The following is a 27,914-nucleotide window of genomic DNA, read 5'->3' as shown; positions in this document are numbered from 1 at the left end:
AGGAAATATAGGATGATCACACAGTTAGCAGGAAGCCCAAATCTGCCGCAGCTACAGGAAATAGATGTTGAGGTTTAAAGTTAAAAGAAGATAGTGGTTAAATAATACATATGTTCAAACGGGCGACATATTCATGTACGACTTTTGTGCGTTGATGCTGATGATCTTGATACAGCGCTAAGTACAGCAAGTGCTTCTGGACCGCATATAGGTGAATATGTCAATGTCTGCGTTGGTAATGTTGAATACCACATCGGTATGTTACTTGAAAATCTACTGATGTATTTTAGAATTTTTTGTTGTCGCTAATCCGTATATATCAAAATAGACAACACTACTTTGGGTCCATAAAGTACGCAGCCCAGGATGTACCTTGACCGAAACTTTCATCGAGATTAATGAGATCAGTTTCAACGTGACTTGATTGTTCTGGTAATTGATCTGTCATGAAAGCTCCTTTAAAGTTTTGTTTGCTTAATCGCCGGACAGCATCACGTAAATCAAAGTTGGACATGGGACTTTTGCTTTATAAAATGTTCATGATTGCCGCAGATCTTGACCGTACCGCGTTCATGGCAGTCGTGGGTCCCGCCCCCCACATTTCATTTTTGATGTCTTTAGACCTTGCTCGGTTGCTTTCTAAAATTTCATGCCGGCAGCTGATCCAACGGCACTGAGCAAAACTACTTTTACAACAGATGGAGCTGCATAGGCAATCAATGCCGGTATAGCTGCAAGAAGTGGGAATATATCAAAATTATCTTTATTGTATCGTTTACCGTGCTCCTAGAAAGATCAAATTTAACATTAGTCTATGATTTCTTAGCGTCATTAAAGTGTTTCGTTTGACGTTCGGCCCACAATGATTTATTTGATCAGGAAACGCCGTTGATTTCAGTAGTATTGTTGTTCCACAATTCTTTGCTGCTGAAGATTTTATATCTGACCAGGTGTCAGAGCAACATTGACCTGTTGATAGGACGTTTTATACAGCATCATGAACGGTTCAATTACATGTTTTCCACAGGTGCATGAATGACCCTCATTCGTCCACAAACACCTTCGAGCTGTATTGTTTTGTCTGATAATATCACACCGATTGCTTAGTAACCAGTAGTTTCTAATAGCGGTCCTACACGGGCTATAAAATGTTTGTCAACTACACATTGTCTAACGAAATCCAAATGTTCAAGTGGGAAATAATAAATCGGATATAATGTTGTAAAATCCCGCTGAGTTTGAAAAGATGAAAGTGTAGGTCATAATAATTTGTGGGATTTAAGGATGAGAACAGAGATTCGTTCAATAATTAGTGTTGATGATTGGGGCAGAACAGCACTCCAAACTTACAATTTTAACATAAACGTTGAACCATGTAATTGGGCATCAAATATAGGTCACATAAACCCCTTTTGGCAAAACGATGATGAACTTATTAAAATGGATCCAATCACTAAATGTTTTGATTCGTGATAATAGCACATTCATATAATATACCAAAGGCATCGTATATATTCACCAAGTAGCATGATTCCGTATAGGATAATATCTCCAGGTCATACCAGAAACCTATGAAGCATTCAGCTAAATGCAACTTAGACTGAGCCATTAAAATATTATTGGTATCGGTGTAGTAATCCCGACTGAGCTATACTAAAGACTTATAAAAACGGTAATAGCAGCTGCCTCGCTAGGCGCTCATCATTAAGATGTAAGAGTTAGGACTGGTCATCCCGGTATCAGGGTAAAATATGACTGGGTGGGACATCATACTACCTGTCTGCGACGTAATGCCCCAGTGCTAGCCATCACTATCAACTGCCACACTGCAGACATCGTTACGATATGTCTGAATATTGTTTCAAGCTACGTTAAAAATCCAGACCTGGACCTTTCTCTCACTCTCTCTCTCTCATACACCCGCGCGCGCGCGCACACACACACACACACACACACACACTTGACCAGCATGACACAAATATTCATCAACTCCACTCATCTCCCAACAAACTGAGGCTCAATTTATGTTTAAAGATGAAAATGTAACAATATTCGATGAAGGAAGATCAACCAATTCATTTTCATAATTTGACTATATTACAGTTCAGATCTTATCGTCTATTACACCATTATTATGTTTATATACAGTAAAGACTTAAAGCGACTAAGCACAGTACTGCATTATGATAGAAGGCACATGGAATCGAGTCATTTATGACTTAAATGTATATGTAAACTTACTTTGTCCTTGATAAATAAAGACAGACATTACTATGTGAAATATACGTTTTGTAGTCATTATGGTTCACGATATACTTGTCTATGTAGATTCATCCTTTCCGTTTAGGCATTTAAATCAATCTTGTCTCGATGGCGACAACAACTATACGCATGCACCAGATCCCTCTCCTCACTCAGCTAGGAAATAATAATGCTTATCTTGCTGTTGAGTATAGTATTTGTTTCACACTCCTATCCTATGTAAACCGTTTACATAGTGCAGTCTCGTCTAGTATGTACATTACGTGCGTTATAATCACGAAGTTGCTTCAATACTATTGTAATAAAGTGCATTTAGGGAGTGAGGTATGCATGCGTGTATACGGTAAATCCTATTCATACAAGCCGCCCAATTACGCCTAGATTTAAAAAAAAAAATTATAAATCAGTGCATTAGTAGTGAATTACTCAATGACTTGACATTACTATTTTCAAGGATCCTTTGTTTGTTTACTGGTCGATTGATAGTTAGCTGGAATAGTCTACATGGTTTTGTGACAGCGAAACTATGGAGCATCATGCCGGAGGCTGGCATCCTTGATAATTCGATTAATGACTATTTATAGTTAACCGCTTAAGACTGTACAGTACATACTCAATGTGTTTATAGTCCCTGATGTTTCATTTGTATCCTTCATCGCATTTAAGTTTGTTTTTCTTCTTCTTTATTTCTTTGGTACATATACATGTTGACTACCCTGTCATGCGGTCTACCTCGGTAATATTGTAAGAGTGCATAATACGATTCCCGAACCATTGCTATGAGCGACAGACTAACACGGTATGTGGCGCGAAATACAAAACTGATTTTTTTCTCTCTTTTTTTTCCCTTAGGGCAATTCAATCACAATGTAGCAATGTGTAAAATATCCGGCTGGTAATTTCTATAAATATTCATTGTGAAAATTCAATACTAGCGCATGCTGGTTTGAATATTCCAACACAAATTGTGGGTTTTGTGGGTTTTGCTAGAACTGTGGGTTTTGTGGGCGTTGTGGGTTTTGTGGGCTTTGTTGGTTGTGGGTTTTGTGGGTTTTGTCAGGTGTAGATAAGGCTTTGTGGGCTGTTTGAGAGAGTTCAGTCAGCTAGCAGCCATCAAACTAGGGACATCACCGTTATTGTGAGTTTTATTTTTTTTTTAATTTTTATTTTGTTTTGTTTAGTTTATTATAGAGTTATGTAACTTTAGACAATATTTTGGACAGTAACTTTTTGTGAAGTTTATTTAAGAGCAAATCAATTTTTATTTAAGTTATTTTAATTATTTTATTTTTAATTCCTTTCTCTCTTCCAAATTTTATGCATTCTAGTCATTTCTAATTTATTTTTATAAACAAACTAGATATTGTTTTATCATTTGTTTTTTGAAATTTAGTTATATGGTGAAGTGAGTGTTGTCCTCACAGACCAATACTTTTATTAATTTCTTTATTTATTTTCTTTATTTAATTAGTTTTATGAAGCTAAAAACATACAGAGAAGTTTCTATACATTACAAATATATAGTGCCTTTTCTTAAATTATAAGTCAAACAAAGTTCTTAGGAAATAAAATGTCTAAGTCATTGTGAGTGTTTTCCTCACCGACTTGACATTCTAAATTTAAGTCAACAGTACTTGATTATTCTAGCAATCTATAAAACATAAGTTATGTGTCTATTTTATAATTTACTAGTTGTCTAGGTCATTGTGAGTGCTTTCCTCACCGACTTGACAGCCAATTTACTTCCATCTATACCAGTTCACTTCAAATAAGAATTTCGCTATAGTTGAAGTGTAAAGTCAAGCAAGTATTTTCCCTGCAGATTTTACATTCAGGTATTATAATCAAGTCATAGTTTCTCTTATGTAGTAAACTTTATTGCAACTAAATCCACATATGGTAACTCTAATATAATTTTCATTCATCAGAAGAAATAATATAATGAACTAATAGTATAGTGCTAAAGTGTACCCTGACCTTGCATGAAATTATCATATACCATACTGTACCTCCAAACAATGATAGTATTTTGGCTTAGTACAAAAAAAAACAAGACTGTCATGGTTATGAACTGACTTTATTCGCTGTTTCTTAATTACTGAATCATCTTTGAAAAGAAATCAAGAGTTCGAGTTTACCCCATTCTCCCCCTCCTTAGTCAGCTAATAAGAAGCATACTCATCCCTGGTGCGATACTCTAAGATAGTATTATCAGGACCTAGCTCGGCCGTTACAATTTCTTTTTAAACTGGTAAATTGTTAAATCTGGTAAGAGATCCCTACCTCTTAATTAGTCTCATATCCACATACATCTTACACTTTATATACATGTATGCATACTTCGATACTGACTTAAGTTGTTTCTAAAATGAAAAATTTGATTTAAATTTGCATTGGAAATCAGACACTTGACACACACACAGCCACAAAGCCACAGCCACAGATACACACACGCACACACACACACACATATATCTACTTGCATTCATACCTGTACTCATACACACATACGGTACATTACATTCCTACAATTGTTTGGCGGATAACGAGATAATGGTTTGATATATGATGTTCAGAATCTTTCACAAATGTGGCAAACGTCTTCATGCAAGCAAACCGTATATATTGGTTACACATAAACGATCCATGCATAGGTATGCTAGTTAGATACCAGGTACCTACAAGAAGGAAGTTTTTTTAACACAAAAGCAGTTCACAAACAACAGTTTCGATGTGTTAATACATTTGCCTTGACTTAATCCCATGCTACTAACCGGCTGTGGCCTGATTGTATAATAATTATCGTGTAGTCAATGAATTAAAGGAAACAGGGTTCACCGATGATTAAGATGTTCTTTGCCTTCAAGCTCTTACTGACTTGGAAGAAAACAGTTTATTAAACTAAAACCAACTCACCCACCACAATACAAACATTTAAATCAAGAAAATAATCTTATAATATAAATAATATTCCTGGGTTCTTATTTATGGAGTTATAATGTTACTATTAGTTAGGAAAAATTCTTAATGATACTAATTATTTGATGAAGCAGAGAGTTTCATGCTAACGACATCTGATACGTTAGTTGTTAATGTTGATACTTAACTATTTTAAGTAATTTCATAATTAATCATCTATTGCGTTGAGAAAATGTTTATCAAACCAGAGCAATGATAATCTCATATCAAGATATCCGTCGAACGTTTGCCCTCACTAAGAAAAGACGCCTTTCGTATTAGTAGTAGTAATGTTGGAGTAATGTCTGAAATACAATTTTGGCAAGAACACGTATCTTAATAAGCAAAAACAATCATGTATGTGTTCCCTTTCTTTTTAATAGTCAGATTGACCTTATTGCTGTATTAATAGCATGGTTGCTGAATTTGCAAAAATATAGAGCTCGAACTACTGATTAATTACACATGTAACTTAAAGCTCATATTTTAAACAAATAAAAGTAATATGTGCATTGGATTGCTGTACATTTCATTCCTTCGATTTTGAAACCCATTTATTCGGACATTTTTGTTTTCCTCCTTCTGTTAAACAGGTTGACCTCCTTGCTTACACTTATCGGCATGACCTTGTACCACTGGGAAAATACATACTGTATATGAAAATAATAGCAATTGCGTTGTTTTGAACTATTATATATTGATTGAAGTTAATGAAAATAATAATGGACACACAAATTAAATCCATTTACAAACCAAAGTTTGTATCTCAAAATATTTAGTACCCTATTTGTATCATACCTGCACCAATAGAACATTTACCTTGATATAAATAAATTTGTGGTCCGATAACGATAATTGAAATCACAATTGTGACAATTTTTTGGTCCCAATAAAGGCTAACGTCTTCCCATAAACAAATACTAATAAGATTTTATTTTAATATTTGTTTCTTCCAGTTAATTGAGGCGAACACGAAAAAGGCATAAATATATATTTGTTATAGGTCTGAAATTGGAGTTTCTTTAATGAATCGTCATATAGTTATAAAATTCTGGACAATGAATTCGATGAATTTTATAAAGGTGCAAACAACGCAAATCCGATAATATATTTCGATTTACTGACACTTAACTGCCTAGAGCTAGAAAAACTAGACTAATGTGAAAACAATTCTAACTATATATCTTAATAGTTAAACATTATTTTTTTCTTATATAGAATAATGAAGTTAAAATATGTCTGGATGAGTAGCATACAACTTTGATAAAATAACTCTGGAAACAATATCATGGCAAGATTGATGTTAAAAATACCCAATTATTTTCTCATAAACAAAAACTTAGAAAGAAAGTTTTACTTTCCAATTTTATATTAATGCTATAAGAATTAAATATGTAAGCCATATATGCAGCCACACATTCATACCATCTAATTTAATTTCTCTGCCTTGAGTGTTTTTCGCTCAATCGTGCCAACAATGTTTGTTCAAAATGTTAAATTCCGAATGTTAAAAATGTATAAATATAAGCACAATTATGCCTACCAATTTCATTTATAATATTTTAGAAAAAATAAAAGTATTAGACATCTTGATAGATTGTGTCTAACACAAACTAATATTGCCTAGTTTGGAAAAATCATTATCTCAACTTAAATTGATACCAACATATATTATATGCATGAGTGTGAAAAGACAGATTTGCCACCCCTGTAATTAAAGTAGTTTGCATGTACATGGAGTGTGCATAGTATGGTTCCACATATATATGCAGCAACTTATCTATAATGAATAAGAGTCTTATTACATAATGTGTAAATGTACATGCATCTATAAATGACACGTCACCATATACAACAGAGTTGCATAAACAATAATAAAAACCCCAGTCAAACGTAATGTCATTGAATTAAAATGATAATCGCATTATGAATAACAAGTTGTCTTCAAGTAAGCATAAATGCCATTCGGAGAGAGAGAGAGAGAGAGAGAGAGAAAGAGTAAGAGAGAGAGATATTCTTACAACCTATTGTGCCCAAGTGAGTGACAGTATGACAATGCTCTGTGATAGAGTTCTCTCAAGATAATGAAGCATCCTGTTCAATTTCATATGATCTGATGATATGCACCCTGTGGTCCAAGCTGACGAAATGATCAACTGCCAATGTTAACTTAACAGGTGATAAAAGTCAATCACCAAGCAGCATAAGCGTGAATGGAATTACTGATAAAACATACAGTCAAAAGTGAAATCATCAGACCCATTTAGCCCATATACTTCAATTCACAGTTGTACTTTTTGACCAAAATTCGATCATTCAGACATTTTATCCAAACGGTTTCTACATTCCCTTATGTGTCCTGATAATCTATAGTGTTCACATAGGTGTAAAACCAGTACACCTGCTTTGTTAGCTATATGCAAAGACTCGAATTATTTGTTATTTTGTCCTCGAGGGCTTGGGTGAGAGAAAAACACATCTCAGTTGTTTTGAGAAAGGCCGAGAAATGTAGGATTACGGATGCATTATGAAAGCTTGACCCTATTGCCTCAAAATGAAACAATGGTTTCAAGGGGAATTTAACAGCGAAACTATAAAGTTAACATCTGTTTCATAGCGAGCACAATGTAACATTGCTACATTGTTAGAAGATTCTAATCCAAGAAGACACCATAACATCTGACGTGAATTAAAACGACGCCATAATGTTTGCTTGAAACATAACACAATGACCTGAAATATTCATAAAGGAAATTATGCAGCATAAAGAGGCACTAATAATATTCCATAAATTTTACAAGAAAATGACGGCATGGGGAGTCAGCTACATTTACATGGAAATGACGATATTCGGTTGAAGGAGAATTAACACAATGCCCTGTAGGTCATCGTAGGTTAGCATAAAAGTTAATAATATTAGGATCAGGCGGTCATATTGAGTAATGTATTGGTCATAACTGAAAGGTAATCACATTATATGTGAGGTTCAACACGCCATTGGCGTGACCAAAATCCATTTCTATACTATCCAAAACTTATTTATCTACAATCCACCACCCACTTATCTACATTCTAATACCTCAGATTTACTAGCAACACGCTGTGAGTAGTGACCAATTCTCAGTCAACAAATATCCAACACGCGACGTTTACTTACGCTGTTGTTGTGACCAATACCCCACTCTTACTAACCAAGGGTAAGATGTAAAAGAATTGTATGTAACCCACACATCATACAACGGAGTAGGAGTGTTCATAGAAACTCTATACCCACAAATACGTCATCAAACGAGATGGGTAAGAGGCTTAATTTTCAGTGTTTTTACCTGTAATAGACATATACAAATATAAAATATATATATTGACAGTGATTGAGTAGTCTCCCTGTTTCTAAGAGAATTTGTTAGCCACGAAAAAGGAAATTGGAATGATTAACCAAGAGGATCAGTACATATGCCACCACCTCAATGTTATCAACACTCATTACCTTACTGCTAATCGACAGATGAATACTCTCTTCAAGCACCATTGCATTTCAGTGCACGTTCTTGTCTTTGAGAAAGATATCACTGTACTCTTGGTAATGGCCCATGATGACTTCACTTCACTTACACGAGGTACTCTGCATTAAACAACGAATTACAATAGATGGTCGATGTTTAAAGACTTGTCTACATATTTTCCTTGAAAACAGATGACACAATAGGCGAACACACCTCTTTCACATAATTGTGTCTAGGAGTATTTCCTATCTTTCAATCAGAATACAGTGGACGAGTGACACTTCTTATATCCAGAGTGACAGACAGTAAGACTACTGCTGCTGGAGCTAGTATTCGTCCAGAGGATAATGATTTCAGCTTGGCTTTGTTAGATTCTTATCATCTTCGCCAGACATTGTGCCGGTAGTAGCACCTTCATTTCTTTCTCCATCGATGACATTCTATATTATTTCAGAACGAAATCAGAAGGAAGAGTAACTGGCCATTTTGCAACGCCATAAAGAAGAGAAGAACATATTTGTGCAACAACAAGAGAGAACCGAAAGCAACAAGAAGACAAGATGAAACATATTGTTACGAGTATATGATCTTAAAATACGTAACATAAAAGAACGAAGACAACATGCTTTGTAGAATTTAACAAATAATTTATTTCCCTAGAATACAAAGTGTAAAATGAGAAAAAGAACGTATGTTTTCAAGAATTAAATCCAAATTGTAATCCAAGAATGAAAAAACATATCAACAAAATATTATAAGTGTAACTCAGTTCAAATCCGGATGGAATTCAAGATGGTAAGCGATGATGTCTAATAGTCAGAGTTGTACTGATGTATCAGCCGTCTCTTTTTGAATCTCAGAAAACATTATTACAGTTTTGAATACCGTATAAATTCCAGTGAATGTCTTTGTCCAAGAATTATATCAGATCACGTTTATATTTCCAGGGAAAACAATCACTTGAATTCAATAATTTGAAGAAAAATTAAATTCAGCCCAAACTGGTCAAACGATAATACAACTTAACTTTTCAAATGATTTTAGCCCGATTCCTGGAACTTTTTTCAGAACATCAGTTATACACCTAATTAAGACTCAACACAGATTCCCGGATGGGGGGGGGGGGGTCAAAAGTTCATCCTTCTGGAAAAATAGAAGTTTGTTTACCAATTGACATATGCTTAATAACACGAAGTCCAGGTATGACCGTAATTCAACTTACTGATTCTTACTATGATAAAGATAATACAAATATTGAAAAATGTTGTTTACCAAAACTGTCACTGACTGTTGAACAAGGTCAGCAACTAGATATAATGTTTATATTATTAGTGGTTTACATCAAACATAAAAAAGAATTTAAAAAAATATATATTCTGGGCAATGACAAATCCAGTAGACAATGTTAAATTACAATAGCATGTGATGGAATAAAAAAAAGAAACAAACAAACAATTAAATAAAATATACTTAACACGATTAACACTAGGAAGAAGGAAGAGAGTGAATGCAAAATGATCAGTTTATTGCAAGACATTTTGGCTAAGTTAAAACACCTGATAACAAAATCTATGTTGGCTAAACCTAAGAGAAAAAGACCTTGCCAATGCAAGATTTAAAACATTATAGGACTAAATCGACAGTCACCATTACGAAGATGCCAGAAGCAGCAACATTCACTAAGACTGCTAAACCAGCTGGAATAGGAAATGAATATGGACGAAGTTTAACGCGGTTGCAATTGATGGCGTCAAGTCAATGCTTATCCTTTATCCAAATCCAAAAACTTTCCATTTCAAGACCAAGCAAATATTTCATTTAAAGATTACTGTCTAATCATTACCTAATCAAATAATATGAAAATCCTCCGATAATATAATGGGTGTGTGCGGTTGCATTTGAATACGTTATGCATATTAAACGTAAATCGAGAAAATGAGGTAGATACTTTCTTATTTTATTAATTTCTGGCGAACTAGAAACAAAGTGAAATTTCAAAACAAAAGGAAGGCAATTTTTCTTTTTCTTTGCCGTCTATCCTTTTGACTGTTTTTATTGACATATGTTCTTCTGGAGTTTCCTTAGCTTATCTTGCTTTGAATTTCTTTGCTGCAGTGGGTTATGCTTCTTCGTTTTGTGCTTCCCAACGATAGTTCTACTGGTTCTCTTTTCACTTGGGACACTCGAAACATCATTGTCCTTTTTATAACATTAATATCAGTTTTCGTAATATTTGTATCGCTTTCCTTTTGTCTCAGATGTTCCTTTACTTTCATGTAATGGACATTCTGGAGCATGTTTGTTCCAGAATGACATCACTGGTATTTTGACTTATATCTCCGGAGAAGTATTCAGAAGACTTGTTGGAAGTGTACTTTTGAATGGCAATCAGTAAATCTCGAACGAGAAATGTGATCTTTTGTCGCTCTTCAGTCTTCTCAGACTGAACACAAATGAGCGTGTTCTCCTAGATAAAGAAGGCCTCTGTATATATGGAGACATTATATGTACTATAATCAAATTAATTTGATTCATCATGAGAAGAAAAAAATCCTTTCCAGCGAGAAACCAGAAGACTGCGTTGCCTCATACGCTGTGAGAAGTGACATCATACATTCATGATAGCAATTTTGAAGTGGGCATGAGCGATCCAGTTCCAATACTATCTACCTCCACCACAAGACCAAGATAGCACAAACCTAGCAATAAAGAAAGTATACGGATTCCCCCTGAAGATTATTTTTACATTCGAGCTACCCAAAAAGTTCATTCCATGACAGATAAATCTACGGCTTCCACGTACAAAATCATATTTAAAGAATTTAAGTAGAATGTTGCAGCAAAGAAAGTTTCTGTCTTTATTATATACATTGCAATCGATGTTAGGGGAATGAAAACGTCAGTTCCAAGCTATAGATCGAGATCGTTTGAGACTATTCAACTCACCATAGTTTGAAATCTCCTGTATTGATCGAGTTTAGTAAACCTGTTGAATTAAATATTTCCAACGTTTGGACTACAGTCAACAATCCAATGATGAGTCTGACATGACCGATTGAAAAGAAACTCTTAAGAGACAAGCGATACAGCAGAAAGAAAACGATCATTTCTAAGCCTTAGACAGCCGGACAGAGCCAAATAAGCCGAACTCCTTTCGGAACAAGCAAGTATTTCCAAAGAGACCGTATATAATTCGTCATCGATGTTGAATAAATATCATCCATGTCTTCACTAATTTCTTGCAGTAACTCGCGAAACATCCCGTGGTACACGATAACATTGCGAGCAAATGCTGACAAAACGAGGAGGCATCATAATGTCGTGGTGTTGCCTACGCGAACTGACCTTATGAGTGTTTCCATCCGATCCGTCATGTGGGTTACATAGTCAACCAAAGTCTTTTCCTCTCTTTAGTTATTTTGGTTCTTGTTTTAGTTTCTTTATAAATGGTTGAGTTTTTCTCCAGTTGTCTTGTATTTCATATTGTTTTCATAAAAAACTGGCGTATTCTTCTTCTTATTGTTCCAGCGCAGAAGCAGATTTTTACTACCCACTTTCCAAGTAGTTTCGATGCTTCACCAAACTTAACAATATCACATATACAGACAGGTTTGGGTGAGAGCTGCACGGTTTCGATGTTGATCACACAGTTACCGGTGTGAGTACAAGTGTAAATGTAGCTACACATCTTTGTTGCGATGGCTGTGCTGGCTTTGACTTTGGAAAATCGCATTAGTAAAAATGTGCACGAGAGTCCCGGTTCGTATAAAGGTCTAGGTTTGGTTAGGGAAGTTCTGTGTGTTTCGGTTCTGTATAAGGTTCAGGTTGATATGCTTGCCGTCTTGGACCTCTCTGTTTGATGTTTTGTTTTCTACTAGTGAAATAAAATCTATAAAAATTATGTTGCTATGTTTAACATCTCAGTCGTCAAAAGTATCAAGTACTATTTATCATAATCTTACCACAGCTAGCCAGTGTCTTGTTTAAATCCAGTTATTTCCCCGTATATCCAATTGGTCCATACATCATATCAATATGATTTTTTTTTTTCTGGGACAAGCTGTTCTTATTTGGTAAGATAAGAGCGGCAAAATATTGATGTTAAGCAATCACCCTTAGCGTCTAATAGATGTTGCTGTTGTTTTCGCGGTTTTTTAATGACATTGGATTTTAAGGCTGTCTTAAATAACAGTAGGAGTTCTAATTCTATTCCCATCATCGCTGTAATGATTTCTGCAACTTTCTTTACCTTTTTCGAGACATCATGCGTGTGTTAGGTCAGTGGTGATCATGTAAAGTCTTCCTGTGGTGTATGTCTTGACTATGCTATATGTTTTATTCGTTTGCGTCCGGCTATAAATTATCTATTAACTCTAGGTGTTCTCAAGCAGCATTGTGGCGTCGTTCCCTACACTATGCTATGTTATCAGTTGCAGGTTTTGACATATAATCATATTCGTTTAAATAGTGTCTTCCATACCCGCTCTATATTTTCCGTACGTTCTGCTCAAGTTAATATTGAGAAACCAATACAGTTCCTGGACGGCCTCCACAATGGATACTTGCAAGTCTATGTGCGTATAGGCCACGACATATCATTAGCATATTACGGTTCTCCTTAATCATTTTAGTACGTTTGCATATAGCTGTATTACACGGATCATGTTAATGTTTTGTTTCAACCTCAGAAAAATATTGCACCAGAGATGCCTTGTGTTTAAGCATGACATCATCGTGTATACAAAGATTATTGACCTCCAACTCAAGTTGGTCAATAGCTAGAGCTTCATCGATTGTGGAAAAGAAATCAATTATATAAGCTTTGCTTCTTGAAAGTTTACTCAAGCGCTTCTGACAACTCCTTGAATACATCATGCCACTTTTGATCGTCCACTGACGGTGCAATCACGTACAGACAGAATATCTTATGTTAGCCATGCAATGATCAGATTCAACAACAAGTGGATTTTTCCCTATCCAGCTGGTCCAATGCCGAAATGATCTAGCTTATAAGGCATCAAACGATAACCGAGCACGATAGCCTGCATATATAGATCCCTTCCATGACTTAAACGCTATTAATCTTGCTCTCTGTGAAAGAATTATCGTACGGATCATCAGTGGAGGTAAGATAAGATTGTATCAGGTGTATTAAGTTTGTTCATTTGAAACAAAGCACTCTGATATAATGAATATAATCATGATCTACTACAATTCGCTTGGAAATGCTAAGCTTGCGTTGAAAATTTAGCGATCACGGCAAAGGTCACGAACGCGGTTGCTCGAAAACGGTGAAACAGCAAGACAAGTGGCTATTATATCTACTTGCGCTAAGAAAGGATATTTGGACGTAACCACCCCAACGAATTTCAACATGCGGATCTTTTGTTTCTCCCATTTGACCCAATACAGGGAATACAATGACGTCTACACACATGCATGTATGCCTTACTCGATGTAGATGTTGTTAAAAGATACAACGAAGAGGAGCCGATGACGTCTACAGATTCTGAAAAATTCGCATATGCATTTACACGAATGTATAAACGTTCAACGATAACATGTTAATGGTTACTATAAGTGGATCTGGGGAGAGAATTAACACATTATAAAGTGAATCTTTATGTTTGACGTTAAGATACATCGCTGCCAGGCTATCGTGGAACGATTTAACCGTATACTTGCAGAAGGATTGTTTGTATAATATAACGCACAGATATTGTTGCTACGAGTGTGCAACATGACTTATATTAGTCATAGAAGCGCGCAATAATGAAACCACACATACGATTGGGTAAAAAACCCGCTGTGGCAGATCGATAGAAAATTGTCAAACTTATCTATTAAATGATTTTAAAAAACCTGTCCTTACACGTATTCGGAAAAAATTTTGTTGAATGTATGTATTCACCGGGGGAGTTTGAAGGCGGGTAACGTTGTGCTATTAACGCATTATGGACCATTGATGTATTTTCAATCTTGGGCCAGAGTGATACTCAGCGTCAATCAATACGTTACCATGTGGTATATGGTGATAATGAACGATCAGTAAGGTTACCAGATATAAAATTTATTCTAAAGGAAATGTTGGTCATTCTCGCTGACATGGAACTACCATCAAAATTTATAATAGGATCTAAACGTACCGTTACGCATATGTAGTGCTTCCATCGGGAAATATAAGTTTGGATTCAAGAGAGGACAAACATAATTTAGTGTAACGATACGCACCAGTTCTAAGTTTGTTTCAATTACGAGCATGCATGTGCGTGCAAAATCGTGCAGCTCACGATCTCACTCCACACACATATCATGTCAGAGATCCTTTTGCACAACTTCGCGTGGAACTCCGTTTGCCTTTCTAATTTTTTGTAACCTCCAGCTACAGTGGAGTATGTTTTGGGATGCAATTCTAAATCGTTTTACCCAAACATTCATGCTTGATTTTCATAAACTTTCTTTGGGGTGTTACTAAACAGATGATGATCTTTCTGATACTCGTTGGTGTCAGATTTATTTACCAGCATCGTTTTATCCATGTCTTTGTACACGTCATCGTTTGTGATGTACATTAACAACTAGCCTGAATCCATGTATAACATTCTGCTGCTGTTACCTTACCATGGTTTCATATTGTCGCAATAACAATCGCGCACGTGTAGATTGGATAGGCCAATACACAGACACATTAAAACAGATCGTCCTTTTCAGATTCAGTCTTAGTTTTGTATGAGTGCAGCAATGACGCTACCATCCAAGATCCATCGGGACTCATATGCAGGCTTGCCAATACATTTTCGAAGTTTGTCTTGCTCAGTGTACCGAGCAACGGAGAATGCGTCTGAGTTTTTCTATTGTTTTCCCAAGCACAGAGGTGTTCATGAGTAAAAAGAAGTCGTATCCAAACTCCTTTGTGGCGTCAGTACGCAGATTCGTATTATTGGTATTAGTGCGCCATCTATGTGCTCTGACAAAATTTAAAATCGCGATGTACTTTGCGTATATCGTGGTTCTTAGGTGCGAAGCGAGATTGACGAATTATTTACGTTTGCCGTTGGAATCATGCACGAGTTTACACTGATACATGCACAGCTACTAGCACTGAGAGCGCATGCGGTGTGGTTGCAGTAAAGTTCGTAAGGATGCACCACATCAAATTCATAAATAATGCGATATCGCCTTTTCCATATTACTCTCTCATGCATTTTCCCCATGTCCACAGAATTAATACATTCAAATCTACCAACTGATATGAACTAAAATATGGAAAGAAGGAAAAGGCTGGTAGGATACCATTTATTCTGACCTATCCAGACAACCCCAAAGGAGGCAAAATCATCGGGAAACACTGACCCATCGTGGGATCGTCCGACTCACTAAAGTTAATCCACCCTAACAAACCTATAGTCGCCTACGGGATACCAGAAAACCTCAAGGACATCCTAGTCAAGGCGAAGTTAACGCCAATCACTAATCAAGATCACCATAGTCAATTTGGCCTCTATGGCGTTAAAAGTTGCAAAACCTGTCAACATATGATAGAGACCAAGACCTTTTCTAGCACATTAACTAGAGAAAACTTAAACATATATAGTCCAAACAAAACGACCAAAAACAGAGAATGTCATTTATCTCATCACATCTAAGATCTGTAGCCTTCAACATGTCGGAGAAACTGAAAAGCTTCTCAAAAGGATCAACCTTCATAGATCTGACTGGATAAGTAAGATGCTGTACAGAAGCCCGGTCGCAGATCACTTCTCCTCCCCTGTCAACACATTCAGTGATATAACACTTATTGTTATTGCTCACAACCCCAACTGCAGTACCCAAACCAGGAAATAAAAGGAATCTTACTGGATACGCCGCCTTAGAACATTGAAAACAAGCGGTTTAAACCAAGAAGACTGGCAAAAGACAACATGAACAAATAAATTTATCTTTTGCAGCCGACACCTTTTATTTTAAATAATTCTCTAAATTTATATATATATATATATATATATATATATATATATATATATATATATATATATATATATATATATATATATATATATATATATATATATATATATATATAGTTAGTTAGTTAGTTAGTTAGTTCATTTGAAGTTTATTATTTTGTTCAGTAAGTCAAAACATTTTGGTGTTAATAATTAAAACTATGTCAAGCCGGTGAAGCAAAAATGAATTATCTAAGCATTCATTATAAACAGTTTTCCCCTTGAAAACATTGGAATCATAACAACGGTGTTGGTTTTTAATGAGGTACATTATCCATTTAAAATAATAATTTGCAAACATGCACACACACAAGCGAGACACAGGTGATACACAATTCAAAAGCACTCTGAAGGATTACCACACGAAGTTACACCACATATTGTGGACGAAGATAGACGGCGCTAAAGATCTACGAGACCACAGGAGGAAGGTGCAGCCATATTAGTTATATGATACCATAGGAGGACGGTGCAGTCCAAATAGTTATCTAGCCCATTGATCCTACAGTAGCATCATCTGTTCCGGCCTTAAGGGAGATATTCGTGCAAACGATTATGCACGTTGGCTCTAGCCTATCATATTAAAAGAGCAAGTTTCGAAGGTGTTAAAGGAACTGCATTAAGCGTTCAGTGTATCAATCACAACATTATCTGGATATAGTCATACGACTGTGTTTAAAATAGTTTTTCCACATTTTCTTATTATCTTTACTTAGTTATCAGAAGATGTATATAATGATGGAAGCAGATACTACTAGCTGAACGCTAAGAAATCAAATTGAACATGTCATGCCGGAAACTGTTGCAAGCCGGTGGCTAAGTGTTGTCGAAAAATCTTACCCATTTATTTCAGCCGAAATTTCAAATTGTAAAAGATATTAATAAAAATCATCGTTCCAGTCAGTTAGGTCACACGTTTATACTGATCCGCTTATTTTTGTCAGCTGAGAATAATTGATGACACTGATCTATATTGGTTGCATTTGTATTGCCATTTTTCAAACGATCTTGATCATCGGTATGATATCATACTACGAGCCTAATTCCACTAGGTTGCCCTGTGCCGTCTGTAATCTGATTTAGATCTTCTTTCAGTAATGAAATTTAACTCTGAGTAAACAAATGTAATAAACCGAAAGCTAAATGGTATGCAACATGAACGTACATTGATTGTTTATAATCAAAGTAATTCCAAATATACCATACAATATTTTTCACACGTGTTGTGCAATATGAAGTCGTTCAATATGGAATAATACTGAACAATTCTAACAAGGTTAACGGAGGAACATAAAATGAGCATATAATCGATATACATTACCACACGATCATGGTCACAAATTTATTTTTGAAAAACTAATGGAAAATGTTATTAATTTTAAGCATCATTAGGCCTTGCAAAACACTTTTAATCTGTATCTTGTTTATTATTTAAAAGTATAATGAAAGACAGGTGTACAAAACTCTATGTACTTTAAATATACATAACACCTCTGGGCAAATTTGTTTACAGGTTTGCTTACTGATAGATGGTTTTATTGAAAGCATGTATTTATTAACGACATACAATTTCGCATAATCATGTCATAAATGTCGACACAGTTATAAGTATAGTATGTATCTAGTGCATCTGGATTCTATGTATGTAAACAGAACGTTGTAGACCAAATAGGTGTCAGCTGAGCTAGTTGAATCTTATGCCACACACACGTGCTCACTTGAATGCAATTCACTGTTTTTGACACATACACACAGAAACGATTTTTATATAAAAAAATAACTAATATAATAGCAACGATGCGAAACATCATCCAATAAAACCAGGTCATTATCTTTGAGTATAGATAATTTAAGTACGCTGCAAGTAGTAGTCTGCTATAACAATGTCCATAAAAACTATATATGTATACTGATATAAACCTTTAACAATCGCTTTTCTTTTTGTTGTGTCAAAACATGGGAAGAATGAACTAGTGTTAACTATTTATTAGAGCAGTGACACAGCCAACAATTTATCCATTCCCATTTGAAATTACTGTCATCGTTCTATTTTCGGAAATCAATATGAAACCATGTGATCTCCAAAAAACACTTGTGATGGTTTTCATTTAATATCATTGACGACTGCAAGAAAAATACTAATTTCAAAGCAATTTTCGTTAAAGACAATTATAGAGAGAACAGTCTTTACATCTTTAAGGTCCCATTGATCTAAAGGTAGGGTACTTTATCAAAAACATTTGGACACTTCTTGGACTGCCCACAATAATTTCCTGACAGTTTCAACACTAGGACAAAAGAAACACTAGCAATTAATGGAGTACCAGCAAACGTGACAGGTCATCACATGTATTGTTCAAGAAGGGACAAACCACAAGAAGGACAATGAATGATGTGATAAATGTTTCATTTTTAGTCACGTGTTTACATTTTTGGATTGTTATAATCGTTGTAGAGAAGTCAATGGTGTCTACAACTAGCCTTTACAGCGTCGTTAAAATTAATGGTTTGTATTGTAAGCATTCTGAACGTTTTATCTTTGCGGCAATTGTGTCTCTTCTATTGTTTTGTGTGGTCCCTGGTTTAAATGCAATTTTGTAGTTCCTCGTTAGATTCTCTATTTTAAATTCTCCAATTTGATTGCATTCTACAGTTCGTATTCTGACAAACATTTTCAGCAAGCCGCAATTTTTTCTTTAATAGAACAACACATGTTAACTTGTTTCTTCTCCGCAAACATTGCAGGTTTCTAAACCATTTATTTTATTTACCAAGTAAAGTTTAAGTTTCAAATTGAAAATCACTGCTCAGAGAAAACATGCAAGTAGGTTTCCAAAAGTAAAATATATTCCCAATAAAATGTTATATTGATATAATTTTCCACATTTCTTTGTAAACAAATCAAAGGAGGACAAGACAAGAAGCATCATGAGCTTAAGGGAAGAAATGACACTAAAATGATTACTTCACAAAAGCCATACAAGAGATGTACTTTGAACAGACAACTCAGAAATCATTGAAAAAGCCGTATTGTAACGGCTACATATGACTGGATTCCAAACATAATGTCAAATTCAAGTAATATATAGAGCAGTTTAGCAAAAGACACATGAGGTAGGAAGCAAGACAATTACTAAAATGTTTTATTGTGATCACTTGAATCTGCTATCGAAAGTGCCAACATAATCTTTTTGAAAATGTTGCTTAATATGACAATTGGTCCACCATCTAACAAAGATTTCGGTGAATATTCAAAAGTAATTATTCCAGTTTATGTAATAAGTTTACAAACGGCTACCTGAAATGACATGTACCTTTAACGGTTGTAGCTGTGTTTAACAACATGCTTTTCAAATAACTATAGAGTTTCACAATTTCAAAAATGAACATTAGGAAGGTAGTGAAAGTATGTAGTCTGCCTTGTTGGGTCAGTTCGCTATCTAACAGCAAATGTCTTCTTAACATCTACGGTTCCTACCTATCTTTTGAAAAAGGAAACTTCTCATTCCAGATAAATAGAGTTGCCTTTCTGAAGGAGAATGAGTACTAAAGGGTCAAATGATTATGCTACCAGAATACGTGCAGAAAATGATTAAAGGCAAAATCAACAGAAATTATGGACATAGTGTTATGCACAACACATACTGAAGGTACGATCATAACTGGAACGTTAGAACCTAACACATCTGCATGTTTCAAATTAGATATCGCTCCAACGTCCATGACATGCTATCTCTCTTATATATATATATATATATATATATATATATATATATATATATATATATATATATATATATATATATATATATATATATCAGAGGTATCATATCATGGACGTTGGAGCGATAGCCAGTTGAAATAAAGACAACTTTAATATGTAATATCCTAATCATGTTAACAAATTCCAGTTGCAAAATCCTTAACGATATCCGAGATCCAGCTTGATTTTGGCAGACAGATAAAATAATATCGAGGTGATAAAAGGAACTACAAGGTGGCATACAAATTATGTTTTTATTTAGTAAAGACTACGATGTCAAAACTATATGGAAATAAAACATATGCTGGATTATGTGTTGCATGAATACATTCTGGAGCACTTGTTCCTATATTACTTGGTGCTTTAATTGATAATATTTTATGCGAAAGCTGATCCACGACAATACTGTAAAACTGATGAAATAATAAAGTATGCAACCAGCAAGCTAGAATGCAGTATAGACATGATAATTACATAAATTACTGATAATGAACTCAGCCACATGGAGTTAATGTCATCATTAACATATGCAATATACACATATTGATCAAGAACGTAATCAAGACTAGTAAATGGCTTGAGCTTTACTAACATAACATTTACTTATGTAGTATAAACCGATGTATAACATTAATTAACGAAATAAATGCTTCTAATACGACCCTATTAGAAATACATATGTTACAAAGGCAGGTCGATAGGTTTAGAACTGTTTGATGCTGGAACATTTCATGGCGTTTATGTATAATATAAAAAGAATTTCATGCAATAATCTGCATAATTGCTATACAAGATTGTAGAATGGCTTTAAAAATTACATGATATTCTTGGCGCGGTTGGTTGAGAAAGACACGCAAGTTCAAAGCCCTAATGTCGCCGTTTATCATTCATTTCACCATTCTTCCGGTATAAATAAAGCTTGGGAGGAAGGAAATGAATTGTTAAAAAGCTATCTGACATAAACTATACTTTGAAATAATCAAGGTATTATGTTTATAAGACCTTCAAATACTCAGTTTAGAATTAAGAGGTGCCAGCCATTAATTCAGTCAACGAAGTCGCTCACAAATTCGATCTTTTTCTGGAATGTTCCGAAAGTAGTGATGTGATACATTCAACAAAGTCCATTTGAGACTAATCTAATAATTACAACATTCACACTTTTTTCGAGAGGGAATAAAGATAGGCAGGCTCTGTTTTTTTTTTTTTAAAGCCGATATGAAAAGAAAAAGAGTCTATAATACATACATTGAAGGGCGACCTTGGCCTCAACACAATCGACATAGCGTGGTGTTAGCTACTCATGTTTACAACTATTCTGTATATTTAATTATAATTATTTTTATTTCATTGCTATTGTAATGTAACATTGTATGTTGGACTTAACCTGACACAAAATCTAGTTTATTTTCTGCTTGACCTGAATTGATTGCCTTTACTTTTATTTTGTAAACAACTAATACATAGCTAAATTATTTTCATTGTGTATGAGTTTTATATCATCATCATTATAAATTGAAGTAAATATGTTTACTTGGGCCTAGGTTTTGGAATATACCTGGTGTACCCGACATAGTCCATGTTCTGTGTTATAATTTTCAAAATAGGTTTATAATAGTAACTAACATTTTATATTGTAAACATCAGGATCATTGTAGAACGTTATATTTCATAGGGTAATAGTTTTTCTTTGAAAAAATCTTAATTGTGTCCTGATGAAATTCTGCTCGCAGCATATAACACAACTTGATTGTGCTAGATCTTAAAGTACGACTAAAAATTTCTTCAGTGACAAGATTATACAGAAATTCGTTTAAAACTGAAATATATTTCATCACATTATTGAATTCAAGTGATTATTTTCGCTCGAAATACAAAAATGCTCTGTTAAAAGTGTTCGACAGAAACATGCACTGCAATTATAGTGACTTCAACCCTGGAATTATATTACTGTGATTGAACAAAAGGCTATTGAAATATCAGCATTACACGGGTTACAACAGAAACATCGACATCTTCAGCGTTGATGTTAATTTGGACTTCTATTAAATTTTATTCAGGACTTTTAATTATTAGGACTAGTGCCTATAATTGGGATTTAATTCGCAATACCATATGTTCTTTCTTCTCAGTTTCACTTTATTCTAGGGAAATAAATTATTTGTGTAATTGTACAAAGCTTGTTGCTATTCCCTCTTTTCTGCTACCTATTTTAAGAGCATAGACTCTGAACACAACTATGAAGTCGTCAGATCTTGGGTGCTAACTTTCCACTGAGATCGGTTCACCAACGAATGTCGCCGATCAACATCGGATTAATTCGTACACATGTAAAAATGGCGAGTTTCGCAGTTCAAGGGAGAATTTGCATAGTTCACAATATGATGAAACGTCGATATTATCTGGTTTTAGCGAAACCAGCTATGTTTAGGACCAATATATTTAAGGATTCAATATAATTCGGATGATTTAGAATATATGACGTGTTGCACGTAACGGCGGCATCGGGGTTTTAACGAATATTCAACGAGTACTGTTAATCAGACAGACGATCAATATATAAATGTCACCCAGCAGCGGTACACAAAAGTTGTTCAACTTTAGAAATTAGGAAACCGGGTAAATGTACTTTCCATATGGAATGTTAACGTATATATGACAAATGACAATAAACAAAATCAATTAGTTAATTTGATTATCTTACTATTTCGATCTTATTACCAGTAGTAATACAGGTAATATCAAATACATATCTTGTGACAACGCTTGGAAGTAGTGTCTCGTGGGTTAGTGGTTCTTCGCGAGGTTTCGTCCACTAATTATACTAGGTGTTTCCCAGGGTTCTACTTCTACCAGTTATACCGGCCGCCATGTATATAGTCTATCGTGTACTGAAATATGGTGTTATGCCTAAACAACAACATTCGATACCTATCGAACGCACTGACGAGACTGTTTTACGAATATCCCATTCATATTCAAGTACTCAGATACCATAGTGCATGCAATTGACTTAATCGAGCCTTTTGTCACTTTAAGATCAGTCATGTGCGACGTATAGAAGTAGCTATATACATCTTGGTGTAGACTTACCTAGTCCAAGATGAAGAACGACAGAAAATACGGTTTGAAATAGAAGTTGGTTGTTCATTCTTGTTCACGATCTAGCTGTATGTGCAGTTGTTCTCTTCCTTTCATGAATTTAATTTAAACTGGTCAAAATAGTGGCGACTGTACGTGTGAACTTGGTCCCCCAACTCAGCTAACAGCGAAGTAAAATTGCATCACTTCCTGTTAAGTGTATTATTTGGATCGCTGCTTATAACTATAAATCCGTTCCGCTTGTAAACTGCAAAGCAAACTAGGCGAGTTCTCTTACATTAGTTCATTCCAATCAGGAAGTTTATGTACGAATATATTTTCTTAAAGTATTGAATTTGGATCTAGAGTCTTAACTGTCCATGATTTCTGCTATCAATACAGACACAAACACACACAGATATATATGTGTCTGTACATATATCAAGGCTTAAACTGTGTATATAATCAAAACAATAAACAATAATAATAATCTCAAAACTGAAAACATTTTACATCAGAGAGATCTCATATTAGATTATTTCCCTCTAACAAGTCATATAATTGTGGTAGAAGAATGTATGCGTAGATAAATATATAATTACCCTCATACCTACCCAAATACCTATCTACCTACCATCCTACATACATGTCAACCACCCATGCTACCTATTTACATGCATATATGGATTCATCAGTCTGTTTACACATACATATCAAGGGAATATTCAGGAATATGTTGTGGGGTTAGGTATGGGATGCTGGCGTAGCAATGTCGGTTTGGGATGAAAAGTCTCCTGCGTTTCCGCTAAGGGGGAGGGGCAAAAGAAGGAAGTCACTTTAATGTTATTCACTTTACTGTACAGAAAGATAAGAACATTCAGGTTGTTGCAAGCTCAAATGTTTTTTTGGGAGGAATGGGGGACAGCGAGACCTTACCCCTCACCCACCTATACATGCATATATCACGCATACATGCCTGAATAATGAAATCGAAGAGATATTTGGTGTGAGTCAGTAACATGTGTAGAAGAGATTCTGACTAAACTTTTGTGATCTCCCTGGTGACCATATCAGATTCTACACGATGTAGCATCCTCAAGTAAAGACCGAGGGGTGCTCACTTTCTGTGGTCATGATCTCATTAGTACCTTGTTTGCCTTACATAAAACATCATGGTTTACTAATTAGACTTCCGCTATGGGTATAATTGTCGTTGAAAACATTTTTGTGAAAATTATATAATGTAAATGACGGAATACGTGAAGTCATATAATCCTGTAACACATCAATATATTCACAGCAACTACCGAGAACAATTTAGCTCGCTAATATTAGCGAGTCCAAAGTTTGGTTTGTCTGAAAGAAAATGATCAGTTGGACGTTTATTTATGCCTTCCCGAGTTTAGAATGGTCAAGTACAGTAAACAAATATTATGATAACGTTCATAACATTTATATAGCGTTTCCGATAGTAAAATCCAATCTAAACCAGCTGTTTGCAATGAAACTAAGCTTTTGATCATACTTTCTGAGACGTTTGATGATCAGATGTGAGTAGTAACCGCGCAGATTATGTAACATTACCGGAGCGAAATATGGTCGTATAATTCAGCACATGTTTTTGTTTTTGTAGGATCAACAGGATCATCTAATGGTTAAATACAAATAAGGCAGTCAATCACGTTAGGAATATGCAATGGATCCTCATCCGTAAATATTTTCGGATACTTAATCATGTCAAGTATGAACATCTCATCCAGCATTGCGTCGATAAATTTAGTAATGTAATCAGGATAGCAACACCACACCAGAGGTTTAGAATATTTTGTCTTAAAGTGGACGACCTTGCAAGGAAACCACATGGAACGTGAAGAACAATTATGAAGAAAAGAAGGAGAGTGCCCTTGTCAGGATGGAGGATCCTGCGCATCGATGTTCAGTACCATTTTCTCCTGACGGATTCTACAGGCATTAACACAGTGGGATTCTTTTGACCTTTGCATCAATGTTTGTCAATCGTTTCTTTCAAAACTCTCCTACATTGTTACTTTCAACATTTTCAAGCTGTGCTTGCAATACAGCTATTCTTTTAGTATATGTTTACCTACTAACATATCCGCTTTCTTTCTTGTAACTCTTAAAATCATCGCAGACATGAATTTAGCCATCATGTATGTTTCAACGTTTTCCGTGTCCCTCGTCCAATATATTTTACTTGTTTTCACTGGACATCACATAATTTGTATTTTATCAATGTAAACATTTTATATGTTGTCCAGAAAGAGACGAAACAGAAGAAACACAATTAATGCTATAATAAATATTTCATCTTAACTCACACGTTTATATTTAGTGATGTTAAACATCTTGCATATACGTCAATATTTTATAGAACTAGTATTTGCAGTGTCAATGTATATAGTGCTTCTTAATATATGTAAAAACCTATTTCTCGTTTTGATACGTACTCTCTTTGTTGCATCGTTGTGGCACTTCTATCTCTTCTTTTAAGTTGTGTGTTCTCTGGTTAAATCGCATTTTTATGTCCTCTTTGTTGCTTTTTCTATTTTAATGTCTTCATTTTCATGTATTCTACACTTGTCCAAGCACAAACATGTTTTGAAAACATTTACCTTATGTACCAATTCAAGTTAAAATGTCCAGTTCAAATGTCAATGTTCAAAGTAAACGCGTAGGCTGCTTTACAAAAGTAACCTTTATTCCCATTAAAATTTACAGTGACCTGATCTGCTAAATTTCATTGCAATCAAATGGTAGGTAGAAAAGACAGAATATAACATGAATCTAAAGATAGAAATGACACTAACATGGTTACTTAAGAAAGGCCAAAAAATAGACGCACATTTGAACAGACAATTTGAAACTCTTTATAAAAGCCAAATCGGAACTGATACGCAAAATCGGATTCCTAAAATAATGTCACATTGAGGTAAAATACAACAGTCTACCTACAGACACATGACGAATGAAACAAGTTCATTACTAAAACTGTGTATTGTGATCACTTAAACCTGCTATCAAAAGTGCCTGCATACTAATTTGAAAACGTTGTTTATGACGGCAATAAGTCCGATTTCTGACATAGAAAATGTAGTACTAATGTGATCTATTCCAAATTTTCCATGAAGACTAGAGCTTATATGAAATAGTAGATCACATTATTTATGTTTAATTATACTAACTGAATCTGACTAATTGTTCCCTCAAACATGTTACACTAAAGACTATTCAATCAGTAAGACGTAATGTTAATCAATCTGAGGATCATTATAAAAATGACACACCTCCCCCTGAGTTATACAAAAGTTGATCAACTTTAGAAATTAGAAAACTGGCTCCAGTTACTTTCCAAATGACAAGTTGATCAATATATTATTCATCACAATACTCGAAATCGATTAGTTCCTTTGTTTGCACTATAGTTGAGATCACAATACTCGAAATCGATTAGTTCCTTTGTTTGCACTATAGTTGGGATCTTTATCACCAAGCCTAGTAACACAGTGGTGATTGTAAGAAAGCTTGCCAGGAGATCAGTGTTGTTTCCCATGGGTTTACATGGTTATGCCTCCACCAGTTGTACTGGCTGCCATGTCTAGTGAATATCATGTGTTACGAAATGGAGTTAAACCATAGCAACATCATTCAATTACTATCTAATGCGACTATTTAACGAATATCCACCTTGCATGATCCTGTACTCTGATAAAAAGTATTTACATTCAAGCCTCTTGCTACTTCAAGATCAGTCATATGCGACGAATAGAAGTAGAGATATACATCTAGGCATTGACGTACCTAGTCCATGATTAAGGACGATAGAAAATACGATATGAAATATATGTTGGTTGCTCATTCGTGTTCATGATTTAATTGTATGTGCAGTTTCACTTTTCCCTTCATGACTCCAAGTTAAACGTGTCACTATTGTGACAACTCTCTTGTTCCTGTGTGGTTGATCCCTCGACAACTCTGACAGGGAAGTACAAATGCATTCCATCCTTTCAAGTGTATTATTTGGATCGGTAACTTGTAACTATACATCTGTTCCGTTTGTAAACTGCGACGCAAACTCGACCAGTTCATTTTTGTTCGTGCATTTCAGTCACGAACTTTATGCATTCAAAAATTCTCCTAAAGGTGGAAGTATTACATTTGGTATATATATCTATACCGACACACCAGATACTCACAAAAACACAAACATACAGAAACAGAGACACACACACACACACACACACACACTTACATATATATATATATATATATATATATATATATATATATATATATATATATATATATATATATATATATATA

At 34.8% G+C, this 27,914-nt stretch overlaps 1 protein-coding gene across 2 annotated transcripts in view; it reads right to left on the bottom strand.

The window, feature by feature from the left end:
- Nucleotides 1-23,784, bottom strand: part of LOC149798407 (receptor-type tyrosine-protein phosphatase alpha-like) — a 135,019-nt gene extending 111,235 nt beyond the window's left edge. The window contains exon 1 of one of the 2 annotated variants that reach the window (XM_089963608.1): nt 23,586-23,784. In XM_089963608.1, coding sequence (XP_089819734.1) covers nt 23,586-23,643 — 58 coding nt within the window. In that variant the 5' untranslated portion in view covers nt 23,644-23,784. The remainder of the gene's footprint in view (nt 1-23,585) is intronic. The other variant, XM_089963607.1, reaches the window with a different exon arrangement.
- Between the last annotated feature and the right edge of the window lie 4,130 nt (nt 23,785-27,914).

This window comes from Sinohyriopsis cumingii, chromosome 6, assembly GCF_028554795.1.
Source record: "Sinohyriopsis cumingii isolate HCF-2022 chromosome 6, ASM2855479v2, whole genome shotgun sequence".
Taxonomy (NCBI): domain Eukaryota; kingdom Metazoa; phylum Mollusca; class Bivalvia; order Unionida; family Unionidae; genus Sinohyriopsis; species Sinohyriopsis cumingii.
Note: the sequence above shows the minus strand (reverse complement) of the source record. Positions and strands in the feature narration are given on the sequence as shown.